Here is a 15,186-nt window from a genome sequence, read left to right on the forward strand (position 1 = left end):
AGTAAAAAGTAATAAAAGAGAGGGAAAAAAACACACAATTGTGTGTAATTATTACACAAATTATTTTATGATAACTAGTAAAACAAATATTTTCAGTGTTAACGTCGTCCAAAAGGGGATATATCTTCTTTAATAATACGAATCTTGCAATATTAAAAAAGAAGTATTGCAAAAAACTTTGAATATGATTTTTCAAAATGTTCTAAGAGCTTTGGCATACAAATTTTATTTTAGATCAGCTGTTCCCAATTTTTTGCGGGTAAGGAACCCCAAAATGATCGAGCATCTTTTGGAGGAATCCCAAACACATAAATAAAATTTATGAGCAACAATAATTTTTGAATATTCGTTTTATCAATAAAACACTTAAAATAATAAGTTTTATGTTAAGCAGTTGAACTCGGAGGTCTGGAGTGGATATCTTAGTCTAGCTCTGAATTTGTTATAGCTGAAAATGAATAAAATAAAGCTAAATTATAGTTCTTTATAAACAACTCTTATAAGCGTTGATAATAGCTATCAGAGATACATAATTCATTATTCTTGAATTCGATCATTTCACTTTGAATTGAGTCCTACATAATGTAGTTTTTATATAAATTTTGCCACTTTTTTTTTATTTGCATTTTACTTAAACAATTTCATTAAAATAACCAAACTTTCAAAGAAATTATGGTTTATTGTTTAATATAAATATAATTATAATATTTAAAACTCATTACTGATTTTAAAAAAATTAAATTTCATGAAACCCCATTTTGGAACTGCTGTTTTAGTTAGTATAGCACAGTTCACATTATTTTGCTAACTATTATATGTTTATTTATCTTTTATCATAAACATTTATCTAAAATCTAGAGCAGCGTTTTCTTAATGGTGTTCCATGGAACCCTAGAGTTTCGTAGAAGAGTAAAAAGTGTTCCAAGAGTTAGTATTTTTTATAACCAGTAATGAATTTTAAAACCTCTGATTATTGTTAGACACAACCTAAAACTCATAATTTATTTGATCTTTCGGTTGCCTTTATGAAATTATTTCAAGTAAAATGCCAATGAAAGAAAAAATAAATATATTTCTAACCACAAAATATATATTTCTAATCACAATATATTGAAAACATTAAGAAAAAATCAAGCATTTATAAAATATTGCATTAGCATTTCCTATCGTGCTTTGAAAATCAAAATAAAGTAATTCTTTAATAAAGAAATATGTTTCCTCAGTAACCATTTTCAACAGCAGTTTCCATCTCGAAGTGAACCTTAATTCGTCTAATTTTATTTACTTATGTATACACCAAAAGTAAATTAATAACTGGACTAGATATAGAACAAAGACTGCAAATTTAACTGTCAAAAATAAATCCTAATTTAAGATTATTAACGACACAACGATGAAAAATCTTCGTTTGCTTAATAAAATACTTTAAAAATTGTTCTTATAGTTTATAACGTTAACATTTACCATAATAAAATGTATTTAAAATGTCAGGGCTCCAGCGAAATAAGGTTAATTATTTAGGGTAACCGAAAAAATTTGAGAATCGCTGTTTTAGCGCCTGAATAAAAGATTTATTATTATTTCTTTTTTGCCCGTACTGGGGGAATTTTGGAAAACGATTTAAATTAATTTTAAACCAAATGTCTTGACAAAAAAAAATTTCTCCTTACCCATACGAAAAAAATTTGTTTTGAATCCCTATATACTTAATTCTTATATAGATAAATAATGAGACCATCAGTGAATCTCTATACCGCCTAATGATTCAACCTTTTAAAAATTATTTTTAAGATCTGATTCATTGAAAAATAAACGATTTTAATTTTTTTTAAACAAATACGTGTGTTAAGCTTGATTAATGTTGATGTTTGCTTATAAAACCTTATTATTTTAATTAAGTATGCAAATGTTACTTTTCTTCCTACAACACTTCAGGAGTTTCCTTTGGAAATTTGGAGGACACACGGTTGGTAACATGTAACATTTTGAAGTTGATCCTTTAACCTTGGGTAGCAAAACTACATTTCCTGCACCTGGCTTTTAAATGTTTTAGGATACGGATATATTATTTTTTTCCCTTCTTTTTCGTCACGAAATAATTACAATCTGACTAATTCCATAATTTATTTTTTTATGTCGAATTTTCAAACAGAAAAAATTATAATAATTCTGAAATATTATTCTAAGTTTGAAAGGTTTATTCGAAGCTTTTGCTCGTTTACTTAGGTGGTTTTAGGTTTAAAAAAATTTTGTCTATAGGATAATATGAAAACTTAACACTCTACGACATAACGGTTCAACGTTGCATCATAATACTGGTATCTTAAACCATAAATAACGTCGTGCAAATTTGTTGCAACTTTAATGTAAATTATATTGAACCATGTTTCACAGTGTTCTTCAGTCATGTTTTAAATATTAAATCTTCAATGATAATCTGTTTAGAAGAAATTTGGAACCCTTCCGTTAACGAACCCTTCACAAAATATCTTTTCATAAAAACGGACCCTTCACAAAATATTTTAACTTAAAAACGGACCCTTCACAAAATAATTTATATTTTAATCAGACCCTTCACGAATTTGTTTATCTTCATTATTGTTTTGTTAATGGAATAAACCCTTTCCAGGAAAGGGGGGGGGGAGAAAGACAGATGTAAACGAACTAAATTTTGTCTTCGGCAGACGCTTCTTCCTTTATTAGTCCGAAATGAATATTCTGCGTTCAGCAGTATCGGCTAAATACCAAACATATGTTGCATCGTTAATTTAGTTGCTGCAATTGCTGTTTATTTTTTAAGATTTAATTATAATTTTACAGTGTTGAGTATAATCTTGCATGGCTTTAAACTTGGCACCATATTAACAACTTGAGGCAAATTTGCGCAGTCACTAAATCCAACTTGGTAACCATATCATTAATTGCAGCAAATTGGACACAATTTTTGATTCAGCATTCTATTAAATTCCTAAAAGTGGAGGGAAAAAAAACTCAACCACTTTAGATTTTAGGTTGAATTTTCATCACATAATCTAATTAGCTGGTATCGATTTTATCATGCCATTTGTTTAGTAATATCCGTCTTTTTGTTTTCTTTTCCCTTTTCTTCATTTATTTTGTTCTGAAATTTTATAAGCTTTATTTTGATGTTTCTTCTTTCGATATTTTTATGTCATTTTCAGTCCCATTTAAATAAGAGTCACAAATATCAAATAAATAATATTTTCAAATATATATTAAATATTTCGACGATTTATGTACACTTAATACATTAGTCATTCTTAGCGAATCTTGAAAGTGTTTTTTTAAATTTTAACTAAGCATTTCTTGTAAAATTTGAAATACAGATTTTTCACTGGAATTATTAATTTAACTTGTCATTTCATAAGTGCAGAAAAATTATTTTAAATAATTTAAGAAAAAAAAGGCTTAAACGCTACTCTTAATTCTTTACTACATTAAATGATGTATACAGCTTAATGCATTTGCTGGTGCAAAACATACGTGGAAAAAAAAATTAAGACTTCGAATAGATTCTACATAGTAGCGGCGACTTTCTTTTTCCATATAATAACAATAGTTTAAAGATGTTGATAATGTATCATAAAAAAAATCAATATTGATATCGTAGGTTTTAAACCAAATAAATGACTTTCTTTTATGAAAGGGACAAATGAAATGAATAAGCATTTCCAATTTTAAATTTTTGCTAAAAGCTCTGCGGTTGAATGATTTTTTTCGAAATCTTTATTAAATTAGAATTAACTAGGGTAAAATAAAATTATATTACAGTATTGTTACAAATTACTGTCATAATTTATAGAATAATTAATATACTTTATAATTTAAAATAAAGAATACGTAAATCGAATTCCATGATTACTTTCGTATCCAACTAGTAACGACATGTTTTAATCTTTATACTGCAACAATTAACCTTAATGACTAAAATTAAACACCTTAAATGACTAAAATTTAAATTAAATTAGAAAGACTTAAATTTAGAGTTGATAGAATAAAATGCAAGTTAAAAAGTAATTACTCACTATACTAATGTGATCTAAGTATCCATAATAATTTATTATAAATTTGAAGAAATTCTATGAAAAATGAAAATAAATTATTTAAAAAAATTTTTTAATTATTGCATTGTTGAAAAACACTTGAAGTAAAATGCTTGTTGAGAAATCATAGGAGTATAATTATAGATAATATGAATAAATTCAGATGTATTACAAATATATTTATATTAATATGCTAGAAAAAAGAATGCTTTTTTTTCTAATTTTCTAAAAATTAACAGATTGTTCGATTTCGAAAAATAAATACAAACATGTTGACAACAAATCTAAATGAAGCTTTTTTTCTTAAAAAAAAGTTATTACAGCAATCTTGATAAACATCCTAGTTTTAGTTGAAATTAAAAAAAAAAATGATAAGAAGATCCGAGAATTGACCAATAATTCCAGTCCAAGTTCAGAATCTTCCTAACAGATGGCGCTATATACGAAGTCAAGATACACATTTTTACCACGTGCTTTTACAAACGTCAAAACACGACTATGACAGTCACATTTTTTGACGACTTAGCAATCGTGATTAGGTAGGTTACGTAATGATATATCAATAAAATCGAACATTCATCAAAGAAAAGTGATAGTTGCAAGAAATAACAAAAAGAAAACGTAATACAGAGAATAGGTTTTACTTACCTTTATATTAAGAATAAAATAATTATTATCTTGATTTGCGCACTGAACTTACCTTTGTTGACTAATTATCATTTAGAATTACTATAATTGATATGCTTTGTCTTTTACTATTACAACTTGAAGTTCAAATACATAACATTAAAAAAAAATGAAATAATTATAAACAAGCAATCCGAAAACAAAAATAAAAGACCAAACATAAGTAAACAACTTTTTATTTTTCCACCATATATACATTGGCAATAATGCACACTCAAAACAAAGTATCTTTTCACAAATATATTTTTTAAAATTTTTTGTTAATTTTAACACATAGAATTCAAATACAATTAAGAAATTCACAGTAAGAATTTTTAAATTAATTTATTATTAAAGTTGAACATAGAATTTCTTATTTTGAAAACATGAAATAATGGATTAAAGTAAATAATTAATTAATGAGTAAATTAAGATTTATTTTTTTTACAAATCTAAATGACTTGAATAGCAATAAATATTTTTAATTTACCCTTTATGCATCAAATTTGTAAATAATTGTTAAAATTTCAGCATTTTCTTATTCAGAAATAATAAGCTTTTAAAGACATTCAATAAGGCTATTTAAAAATTAATTATAGAAATATTAAATAATTATGTTTTCAATTTTACATTTGACTTTTTTTTTGCTTTAAAAGCCCTTTAAAATTGAATAAGCAACAAACCCTTTAAAATGTATATTTTATTTGTTAATGCATAAAGGGTCAAAAATATACTGCATTTAACATATTTATCTACTTTTTTTTTATTAGATTGCATATAGTTCACAGCTTGAGCAATTTGAGGTAAAAAATCTGACTTGAATTGTGCATAATTACACATACTTAAAATATGGTGAATTATCTTTTTTAATACATGGCCCCTAGAAAACTTGCAGCATCATTGAAAAGATGCGGTGAAAAAATATACAATCTTTTACAGATGTTTTTGGCTTAGAAAAATTTATTTAAATCAGCCTCCTTCGAATATGGAGAACAAAAACTGTACAATGAGGTATTAAAAACTATACAAAAACAGCTAACTAAGAATATATAATTTATGATCTTATGTAAATTTATACAAATGAGCAGGTGCAGTATGATAATGAAAAAAGACATCACTGACAGACAACATATATAAGGGGTTTTGTACTGAAAAAATTTACTATGGCATTGTTATGGTTTGTGCAGATTTTCACTGACATTATATACGTAGTGTGAAAAACTAATATTTTCTTTTCAATGAAGAGAATTAATATTTAATTACCAATTTTGATTCCTTAATATATTGTTTCATTATATCTTACTGCTCACTTTTAATTCAAACAAATTAACAACATGGATAAAATCGTAATAATTTCAAACAATTTTCAACAGTGCAATTTTGCACCAGAATTCAATAAATTTGCTCAATAAAAAATTATAAAAATAAAACAAAATCACTCTAATAATAACGGATGGTTAAAAGAAAACATAGCAATGTTTCCTTTCTTTTTTTTTTTCATTGAAAACTAACAAAAGCTCACTATTTTCTGCAACAAGAAACAACAATTATATATACTACGGTTGCAGTTATATCATAAATGTCCAACAAAAAAGTGAGAAAAGCTAACCCTGACTCACACTGAACTAAAGAGAAAAAATAATAATAAAATAATAAAGTAGGAACTGAAATAACATGACTAATTTTCGACTGGTAATCCATTTACAATCAGATTTCATATAAATGATATCTGAGTTTGTTTTTTTATAACAAAATAAGTTATCGTTTTGCAAAAACGAAAATATATATTTTTTATTTTGTTTTTCACAAAATCTGGCATAGCTACTTATATTTCTTTTAAGCTCAAAAACATAATTGTTTGGTAAAGGCGATAATTTCAATTTAATACAATTTTATTTACACTCTGAAATTTTTTCTTGAATGTACAATTATTAAAAAATTCGATATTATTTGCTACCGATATTTTCAAACGAAATAAAATTTGAAAAATCTATACAACATATTGCTAAATATGATGAAAGAATATATCTATTTACATCTATATAAAATTTCACTGAATATACTCTGGGGCAATATTCTGAATATGTAAAATAATAATAAAAAAAAAATCATTAAAAAAAAACTCCTCACTAAGAAATTATCGTCTGTTTGAGCTTTCTGTAGAACAGAATAAGTAACGTTCCTCAGTGATAAAAATAAAACTACCAGTCTTTTCAAGACAAATTAAATGAGTTTTTTTAACTGCAACTGAGAAGTAATGACGGAAGATAGACTTATGATATTAAACATGTGCTCTCCACAAATAGTTCGAATAACAGCTCATTGAGAATTTTTCTCGCACATATATCACACAAACAATACTGATAAATATTTGTTGAAGCTTACATTATACATTGCATGTAATAAAAAAGAGTAGAAGCATTTTATAAAGGTATAGCGGGTAAATGAATATATTTTTTGAGAGCAATTTGAGAAATTCTTAAAATAATTCACTCACTTCTAGCTACAGTTTCTTCATGCTCCATTAATTAATAAATCCCACCTGGAATTGTCATTTAGGCACAAATTTGATAGTCCATTGCTGTCTAAGAAATCGCTGCCGAAAATACTCGAATAATCCGGAATATCCAATGGTAGCGGCGTATTATCCAGATCTATCGGTAAAGGTTCGTTATCCAGAACACTATTCCAGTTAGCCGGACACTCTAGCATATCCGTTAAGTCGCTGATGTCCGGTAAATCGTCAAAAGTTGAGCTAGAACCACTAGATGATGGAATCGGACTGGACGATGAATTATAGTCCGATTCTGAAGAATGTGGTTCGACTTTCACAGACACAGGCGTGAAAACTGACATAAGGGACGACGTTACAGTGGACGGGGCTTTAGTCAAGGTGGTTGTCACTGGTTTTTTGTAAACTACTGGCTCCTGTGCTGGTTCTGGAGAAGATGCGTCTGACGAAGCATCGGACTGGACGTTGGTCACTGGGACGTATTTGGTAACAGGAGAGTACTTAGTTTCGGAATCACTCTTTTTAATTTTCTTTTCTAGCAGCTTCAGCTTGAAGCTTGTAGAACACAGTTTCACTCGATTGCGATTTTCTTCGCAATTTCTTATTTGTTTTACGCCGCGCTGCACTAGTTTACCGACACCATGCCTGCTGTTGGCGATGATGATGGTCGCAGCCGATGTTCGATTCACTGCGCTGTTTGATTTTGTTTTGGTGGGCTTCACTGGTGGGAGGGCTTTCTTTTTGCGTGGACGGTACTTATAATCCGGGTACTGAATTTGATGCAACTGTCTAAGTCTATCAGCCTCTTCTACGAAAGGTTTCCTTTGATCCTCGTCGAGCAATCTCCACATCATTCCCAGTCTTTTGCTGATTTCAGCATTATGCATGTCAGGTTGTTCTTCGCAAATCCTTCTCCTTTCTATTTGACTCCACACCATAAAAGCGTTCATGGGCCTTTTCACATGGGAAGATTTTTTCTTACACCGAGTAGCGTCTGAATAGGGAGTTTTAGAATTTTGGTTGACAGTCAAGGAACCAAAAGCAGGATATTTTTTATTGGAAGCACTGTAATTCCGACCACACTGTTGATAAGACATGGTTATGTCGAAGAGCTCCCCCATGGGTAGCACAAACTCTCAGAACTAACAAATCCAGGGAGCGGAGAGAACACGCCGCGGGAGAGGAAAATAGTGTAAAATTTCCCAGCTCTACAAATCCAAAGCGAAACTGTTTCTGTCAGTGCGAAAACTGAAGAGCGCGGTGAACGAGAGGAGATATCTAACATGAAGAGAGGGCTGACGTCACGTAGTCCGGGTCCAATGAGAGTGGGGAGCGTTTAGTCAAGGTGAACGCCCCCGACGAGCTTCAAGGCTGGAGACAGCTTTGCGGATTCAGAGTTTCGAAGTTGAAGTGGAAGGAGCCACGCTGGAAGCGCAATTGAATCATCCATGTAGTTTTGTTTATAAGCAGTTTTCTATTTTTTTTAAAACTCATTGCGCAAAAAATTTCGCTATAAGAATTTTCGTATATAAATACTTTTTGTACTTACACAGATAATGAATGACGTAGATATATTATTTTTTCTGATTTGTTTATTTTAGAAATAGAGCTGTCTATTTTTCGGAAAATGAAGCTCCCTTCCAATGCAAATGTTCATTCCTTGTAGAAATTTTTATTTTTTTAAATAGTTTTATTTATTTATTTTCAATTTAATGTATTAAAAGTTCATTATACAATCACAAATTAATAAACAAACGCATCAAATGGTAAATTGCTACTTAATTTAATAAATTTTGCTTAAATTATCTTAATTTAAACTTTTAATTTCGTTTTTATCATTTTCCTTGTGTTGTTATCAGTGTTCAAAATTGATTATTTTCTGATTTGATTACTTGGAAATTTTTAATATCGCGGTTTAATTATAGTATAACTTAATTATAGTGATATATAATTTGTATTGTGATAGAAAATTGAATTTTTCGAATAGAATTAGCAATAACGATCACTTTAAGAATCAGTTTTAAAATGTTCATTTAAGTTGAAATAGTGCTAAAAAATATTTATTAGTATTTTCACCATATTATTTTGATACTCAACGCTCGAATAAAGAAAAACTCTAGCACTGCAGAATTGTTACAGATTTTGTGAGAGAAAGTAAAACACATAAAATTAGAAAAGGTTTAAGGATGAAGGGCTATGAACCAAAACAGTATATTTTTAAATTATTATCGTAAAATCATAGTGCCAGATATATATATATATATATTTACGACAATATATTTTTTTAAAGAAGCTTAAATTGCTATTTTGCCGGTGTTTTAAAACACCCAACTTATTTCTTATATATAAGAAAACTTTTTTTTTTTAAATTGTATTTTTTAAACAAAATCAGGGGTAATTTTGTTATAAATGTAATTAATAAGTTTCTTTTTGATAATCAGCATGATAACGAATCACTTTATAGGATCAAAAACTCTTTTTAAGAAAAAAAAAACATGTTTTTTTCTCTTGCATTCTGCTTTTTTTATTTACTAAAAACTAAGTTTGATTGATTTCTTCCTTGTAATTATAATTATTAGATTTCAAGTAAGTTAGCAATTAATTCTATTAAATTATTAATATTCTTGGTTGACCTTCTTGCCTTTTTATATCAATTATGTATTATCTTTATATCAATTATGTTTCGCGAAAATTGAAAAATGTTATTTTAATTAGTATGAACATTTTTTGCTAGTTTGGCAAAAAATTTTATAAATTTTTTTTTTTGATTAACTTGTGGAGGATTTTATTTTAGCAATAATTTGGACGTTTTACTGTATTTTGGTTTATATTTGTGCTTAATTTTTTTTCTTCCATAATAAATTTTTAAAATAATTCCCCTTTACATGAGGCCAGTATGGAGAAGCTTGACAACTTTTGAAGTAGTCGTTTATTACAACTCAGAAAAGTATGCCTAAAACCAAAATGAAATGCTTTCAATCTAAGCCTTATCGAAGAATAAATATTGACATATGAACTAAAATACTAATTTGTAATCAAGCATTTCACTATACTAGAAAAGACATTTTGAGCACAAATCAATGCATTTGATAAGCATTATTCAATTTGGTTCATTTGATAAATATTTTGATTTTTTTTTTTTTTTTTTTTGTATTTTATCAACAAGAAAATATTAAAATGTTTACTTTAAGTGCGTATTGAGATGGTTTTACCAGTTTGGTTTTAGTTTTACCAGTCACTGGAGATGGAAGTTGCGTGACTATTTCTTCTCTTAATATTAGAATTTTATTTCCCTGGAAAAATGAAAGATTCACGATTAAAAGAGCTATATCCCTCTTTTTCTTTTAAAGAATTGAACATCATGATTTTCAAATCTACAAACAACTTCCACTCTCAACTACACAACGGTATTTTTTATTAAGTCTAAATAAATAAAAAACTTGCCTAACACAAAGTCGTTAACTCTAATCGAGTCAGTGTTTTCTCAAGAAGTTTCAATTTATTTATATCAATATCATTACGATTTAAAAATTAAAAGAAAAAAAAACTTAAGTAACTAGCTTAAGAATGAAAAAAGTCACTTAAAACATGTCTACTTGTTCCACAAGTACACGTGTTTGTTTATGCCTAATACTGATTAATTGAAACTAAACACAACAAAAGTTAATAGTAAAACAGGTAAATGACAGCATCATTTATAACATATTATCTCCTTTAGTGAAAATTGAAAATATGTTAATGAAAGAATAAAATGAAAATTTGAAACTTTTTTTTCCCCTTAAAAAACCTTTTACAAATTTTTACTAAGCTATTCACAGTGTGATTATGCAACACATAGAAGTGTACACTAGTATTGCCAATTTACGATGTCTCAAGAGGAGATTTGACCAATGAATTAAAAAGTCTTTTAAGATGTTTACTTTATCTCCATGTGTCTACACTGGCCTCTCTCTTCCCTATGTAAAATGGTACATAAGTCTATGTAAAAAAAAATATTTGTCAAACCCTGCATTTGTATTCTTTTTTCCTCAAATACTATAGAATAATAATAAACAAATGGAGTAATAATTATAACGATGTGAAATAATTATGTCCGATTAATAATTATGAGATAATTAAAGTTAGTTAGGAGTAATAGTGGTGCTAAAAAAATTAATTTTCTTATCATTGAAAATTGGATTTTGCGGAAGATTTTTATCTGGAATATCTAATAACGACTTCATGTATGGGGAGGGGGGACGAACGAATTTATCAGTAGTGTTGCTAAAATAAAATAAAAAGAAATATGTATACCATGGACATCTGGCGAACGCTAGATCCGCACTTTTTCAACGATCTAAATTTTTTTTTCTTTTCGAACCATTCTTTGGTGAAAATTTCCGTGACTTTTGAATCGCACGTACGTTGGGGTGTTTGTCAGGGCAGCTGTTTTCTGTAACAGCTGCCTTCTCAGTGTTTTAACATCAAACAGTTCTAACTTTTTTGCTGCTGATGGGACAGGAAAAGCTAGGGCACGATACATGAATAAAGAAATAAAAAAGAAATATCAAATCGTTTGCTGATATTGCAGGTCACTTTCATCATTAATTGTTTCACATTTAAATTTTCGTTGTATGGAACGCATCATTATCACATAACAATAATTATTTATTATAGCTTTATTTTCGTATCATACATGAGATTAATTCTATATGCAATTATACTTATATAAAAAAATTTTTAGAAGTTATACATTTACAATTTTTTCAAAATATAAGTATAATTACTTATTATTTCATTGAATAATTGTTATTAAGAGATAACTGTACACTTTGAGATATGAGTAACAAATTCGAATACACTTATTTGAAGATAGTAATAACGTAATTCGAATGCACTTATTTGAAGATAAGTAAAAAATAAGATTTAGCATCAAGCGATTCCCGTTAAAAAAAAAAATAACGATTGCAGCCTTTCAGCCAATCTTTTTTGGCAATAAACACCCGTATTCTATATTAGTTTTTGGAAAAAATATCATTTGGTTTACTTTCTTAACACAAAGTTTATTTTATTTAATTTTTTTTTCAAAAATTATATTTCACAACAATAATTTGAAACATATTTTTGAGCTTAAAAATGTTTAGAAGTTTAAATTGGTATGATATTGTTATTCTAATCATAGTTTTATTTTTAAATTTTTTAAAGTTAATTATTCTTATTACATTATTTTTATTAAAAACATTATTTAGAATAGACGACAACTTTAAACCTTAACAAACTAGAATTTATGCAATAAAATCAACACATAAAGTTTGTTTGTTTACATGTAAATATTTAAAATCGTTTCAGAACTTATCTATATTTATTGATTGCTTAACTGACATCCTGTTTAAATATTTGTGCTAAATCTTGAAAACAAATTGTTCCATTTTTCAATTTCATTCTAAATAATTGGGTAAAAAATCATTTTTAAACAGAATAATTTATTGCTAAAACTTTAAAATCTGCAGAAAAACCTATTGGGTGTAAAAATAAATTCATTTGTTAAATTATTAAAAACCGGTTTATGTCCGTTTGATATGGCGAAATAAGAAACAAATTTCGTTGTTTATCAGTTGTTTTAAAGCTATCGAACAGTTTTGGGAAATAAGAATGATGTTTACTATTTTGAAATATGTCTCAATGCCCTAGATTTGAATGATAAATATTGAGATAGGGTTGTTCCATAATCGACTTTACATCAGATTCTTTACATGGAAGATAATTTATTTTTAGAGTGCTAAAAATATTTATGTATTTTTATATAATCATCAACTATAATGATTTCGAAAAATTTTGTGAAATCAAATCTCGAAAAAAAATTGCAATCATTGAATTTTAAATTGCATGTTTCACTGTTTAAACTTGATTTTTGTATAAATATAGTACAGTTTAACGTTAATCAATTCCTAAATGGTAATTAATTTTAAATGAAATATAAAACAAAATTTTAAAAAAAACTATTTTTCATATTAGTTTCACTCTCAGATATGAAACTCTCACCCTTGACGATTCAGCAATCTTTGGGCAGTATTTTGTTAATTTTGAGAATCAGTTCGTCACAAAATCACGTGAAACGCGAAGTCTTAAATATATGACGAAAATGTTTCCTCAACTCGAAACCTCATTGTAGTGCATTGTGCACATTATTAATTAGAATGATGAAACCAGAATAAAGATTAGACAATCGAAAATAACGCTACGAATTAAGCCGCTCCATGTATGGTGCTAAGGAGTTGGCCTTGTGCTAGGAAGAACCGAAGTTCGAAACCCACTTTGGGCATGGGAGTATTTAAATCTCTGTTCTATCTTTCCTTATTATGTTGTACCAACTATATAGTGATTATTTGAAAAGGTTATATCATATTATGCACTTTGAAATTTTTATTAATTTATTTTTTAGAAGAAAAAAAGAATGACGTAATATTTCTTTAATTTTGACAGAATTTGTTTCCTGGAAAAAGTGACGAATTCGTCACTTTGACAGAATTTTCGCTGGGAGCATATATCAGGAAACAATTTCGTCAAAAACGAAGTAAGTTTCGTGATATTTGAGTAGCCATTTTTTACAGTAGTTGAACTATCAAGTGTTTTGCAAAGAGTAATAAGCTAGTGCGAATTATTTTCCTATGCAGCCTTCAACTTGCTAAAATAAATATAAATCTCATTTTAAAATGTTCGATCATGCATAAGAGTATTTTAAAAACATCGTTTAAAAATAATAATCGTCATTCAACATCATCAATCATCATTCAAAACCATTCACTATTATCAAACTTCATCATATGGCTGGAACTTTAACAAAAAAAAAAAACAAAAAAAAAACTGTGTGTTTGATATGTAAGATGAGGTGAAATCTTAAAAGATGAATTTGCACATGGAAATTTGAACTTCAAATGTCGAGAAAAATACATTATTAATAACAATACATATCCGCATTCGCTTATTCTTAAAAACAAAACTATTGAATGATGCTGGAATTAATCTTCCCCTTTAGCCAGATTTCTGTGATTTGTAATTCAAATTTCAATTGGAAGAGAGTACATTATCATTATACCTTTGGAAAGATTATTTCAAGCCAAACTTTAAAATAAATAAATAAGGAGATTTTGTCATGTAGTAAAATTTTCAAAGCCTCGTCACACATTTTAAAAATTACTTTTTATAGAAATAAAAATTGAATCTGATCCTCACATGCCAATCTAAGCAAAGGAATAAAAATAAAAAATGTCAAAAAATTGCACTTTTCAAGTTAACTATTTGAATCACCAGCATATAAATAAAAACAGCAACTTAAAATTCAAGTTATTTAATGTATAAAAATATTAACTTTTCATACCTGGAATCTGATCAGGATGACGTGTATTAAGTGTATACAAAATTTTCAGCTGATTTAAGCGAAAGCTAATTTCAATAGACCTAGGCTACGATGGATTATACTTAGATTTAAAACTTCAGTAAGTCATGACTTTGATAATTTTTGAAAGACAGAGAACTTTTTTTAAACTTTGACTTTATTTAACCTCAATGACTAATAACGCTTTCCTACTTGAACTTTCGAAATTTCAATCTCATCCCATTTCATCTGTAAACGAATTTTGCATTTAAGATATACAGTGCCATCTCAGTATCTTGAACTGCAGCGTGTAGCTAATAGATTCTGTATCAAAACCAAATTATCTAACTAAATTAAATGCTTATTAATTACATTCGTACAGTATTAATGAAGAATAGTTGTATTAACCCTAATAATATTATGCCCTAAAAAAATTAAATGATACTTTTAGCACCAGCAAAATGATATAAAAAAATATATATATAATAATGACAACTCGTCAAAAACATTTGTGCTGGCAAAAAGTTTATTTTTTTTAAACATTAAAAAAAAATATTTTTTTGCATATAGTTGTATTGATTGACCTTCAA

General features: G+C 27.6%; 1 protein-coding gene across 1 annotated transcript; it reads right to left on the bottom strand.

Moving 5' to 3' along the window:
- Positions 1-4,911: 4,911 nt before the first annotated feature.
- On the bottom strand, positions 4,912-8,540 carry LOC107455997 (uncharacterized). The gene has a single exon (XM_016073761.4). The coding sequence runs from the start codon at positions 8,361-8,363 to the stop codon at positions 7,245-7,247; it is 1,119 nt and encodes a 372-aa protein (XP_015929247.1). The 5' UTR covers positions 8,364-8,540; the 3' UTR covers positions 4,912-7,244.
- Positions 8,541-15,186: the final 6,646 nt, after the last annotated feature.

The sequence above is a fragment of the Parasteatoda tepidariorum genome, chromosome 6 (assembly GCF_982258835.1).
Source record: "Parasteatoda tepidariorum strain Cologne lab strain chromosome 6, Ptep-v5.0, whole genome shotgun sequence".
Taxonomy (NCBI): domain Eukaryota; kingdom Metazoa; phylum Arthropoda; class Arachnida; order Araneae; family Theridiidae; genus Parasteatoda; species Parasteatoda tepidariorum.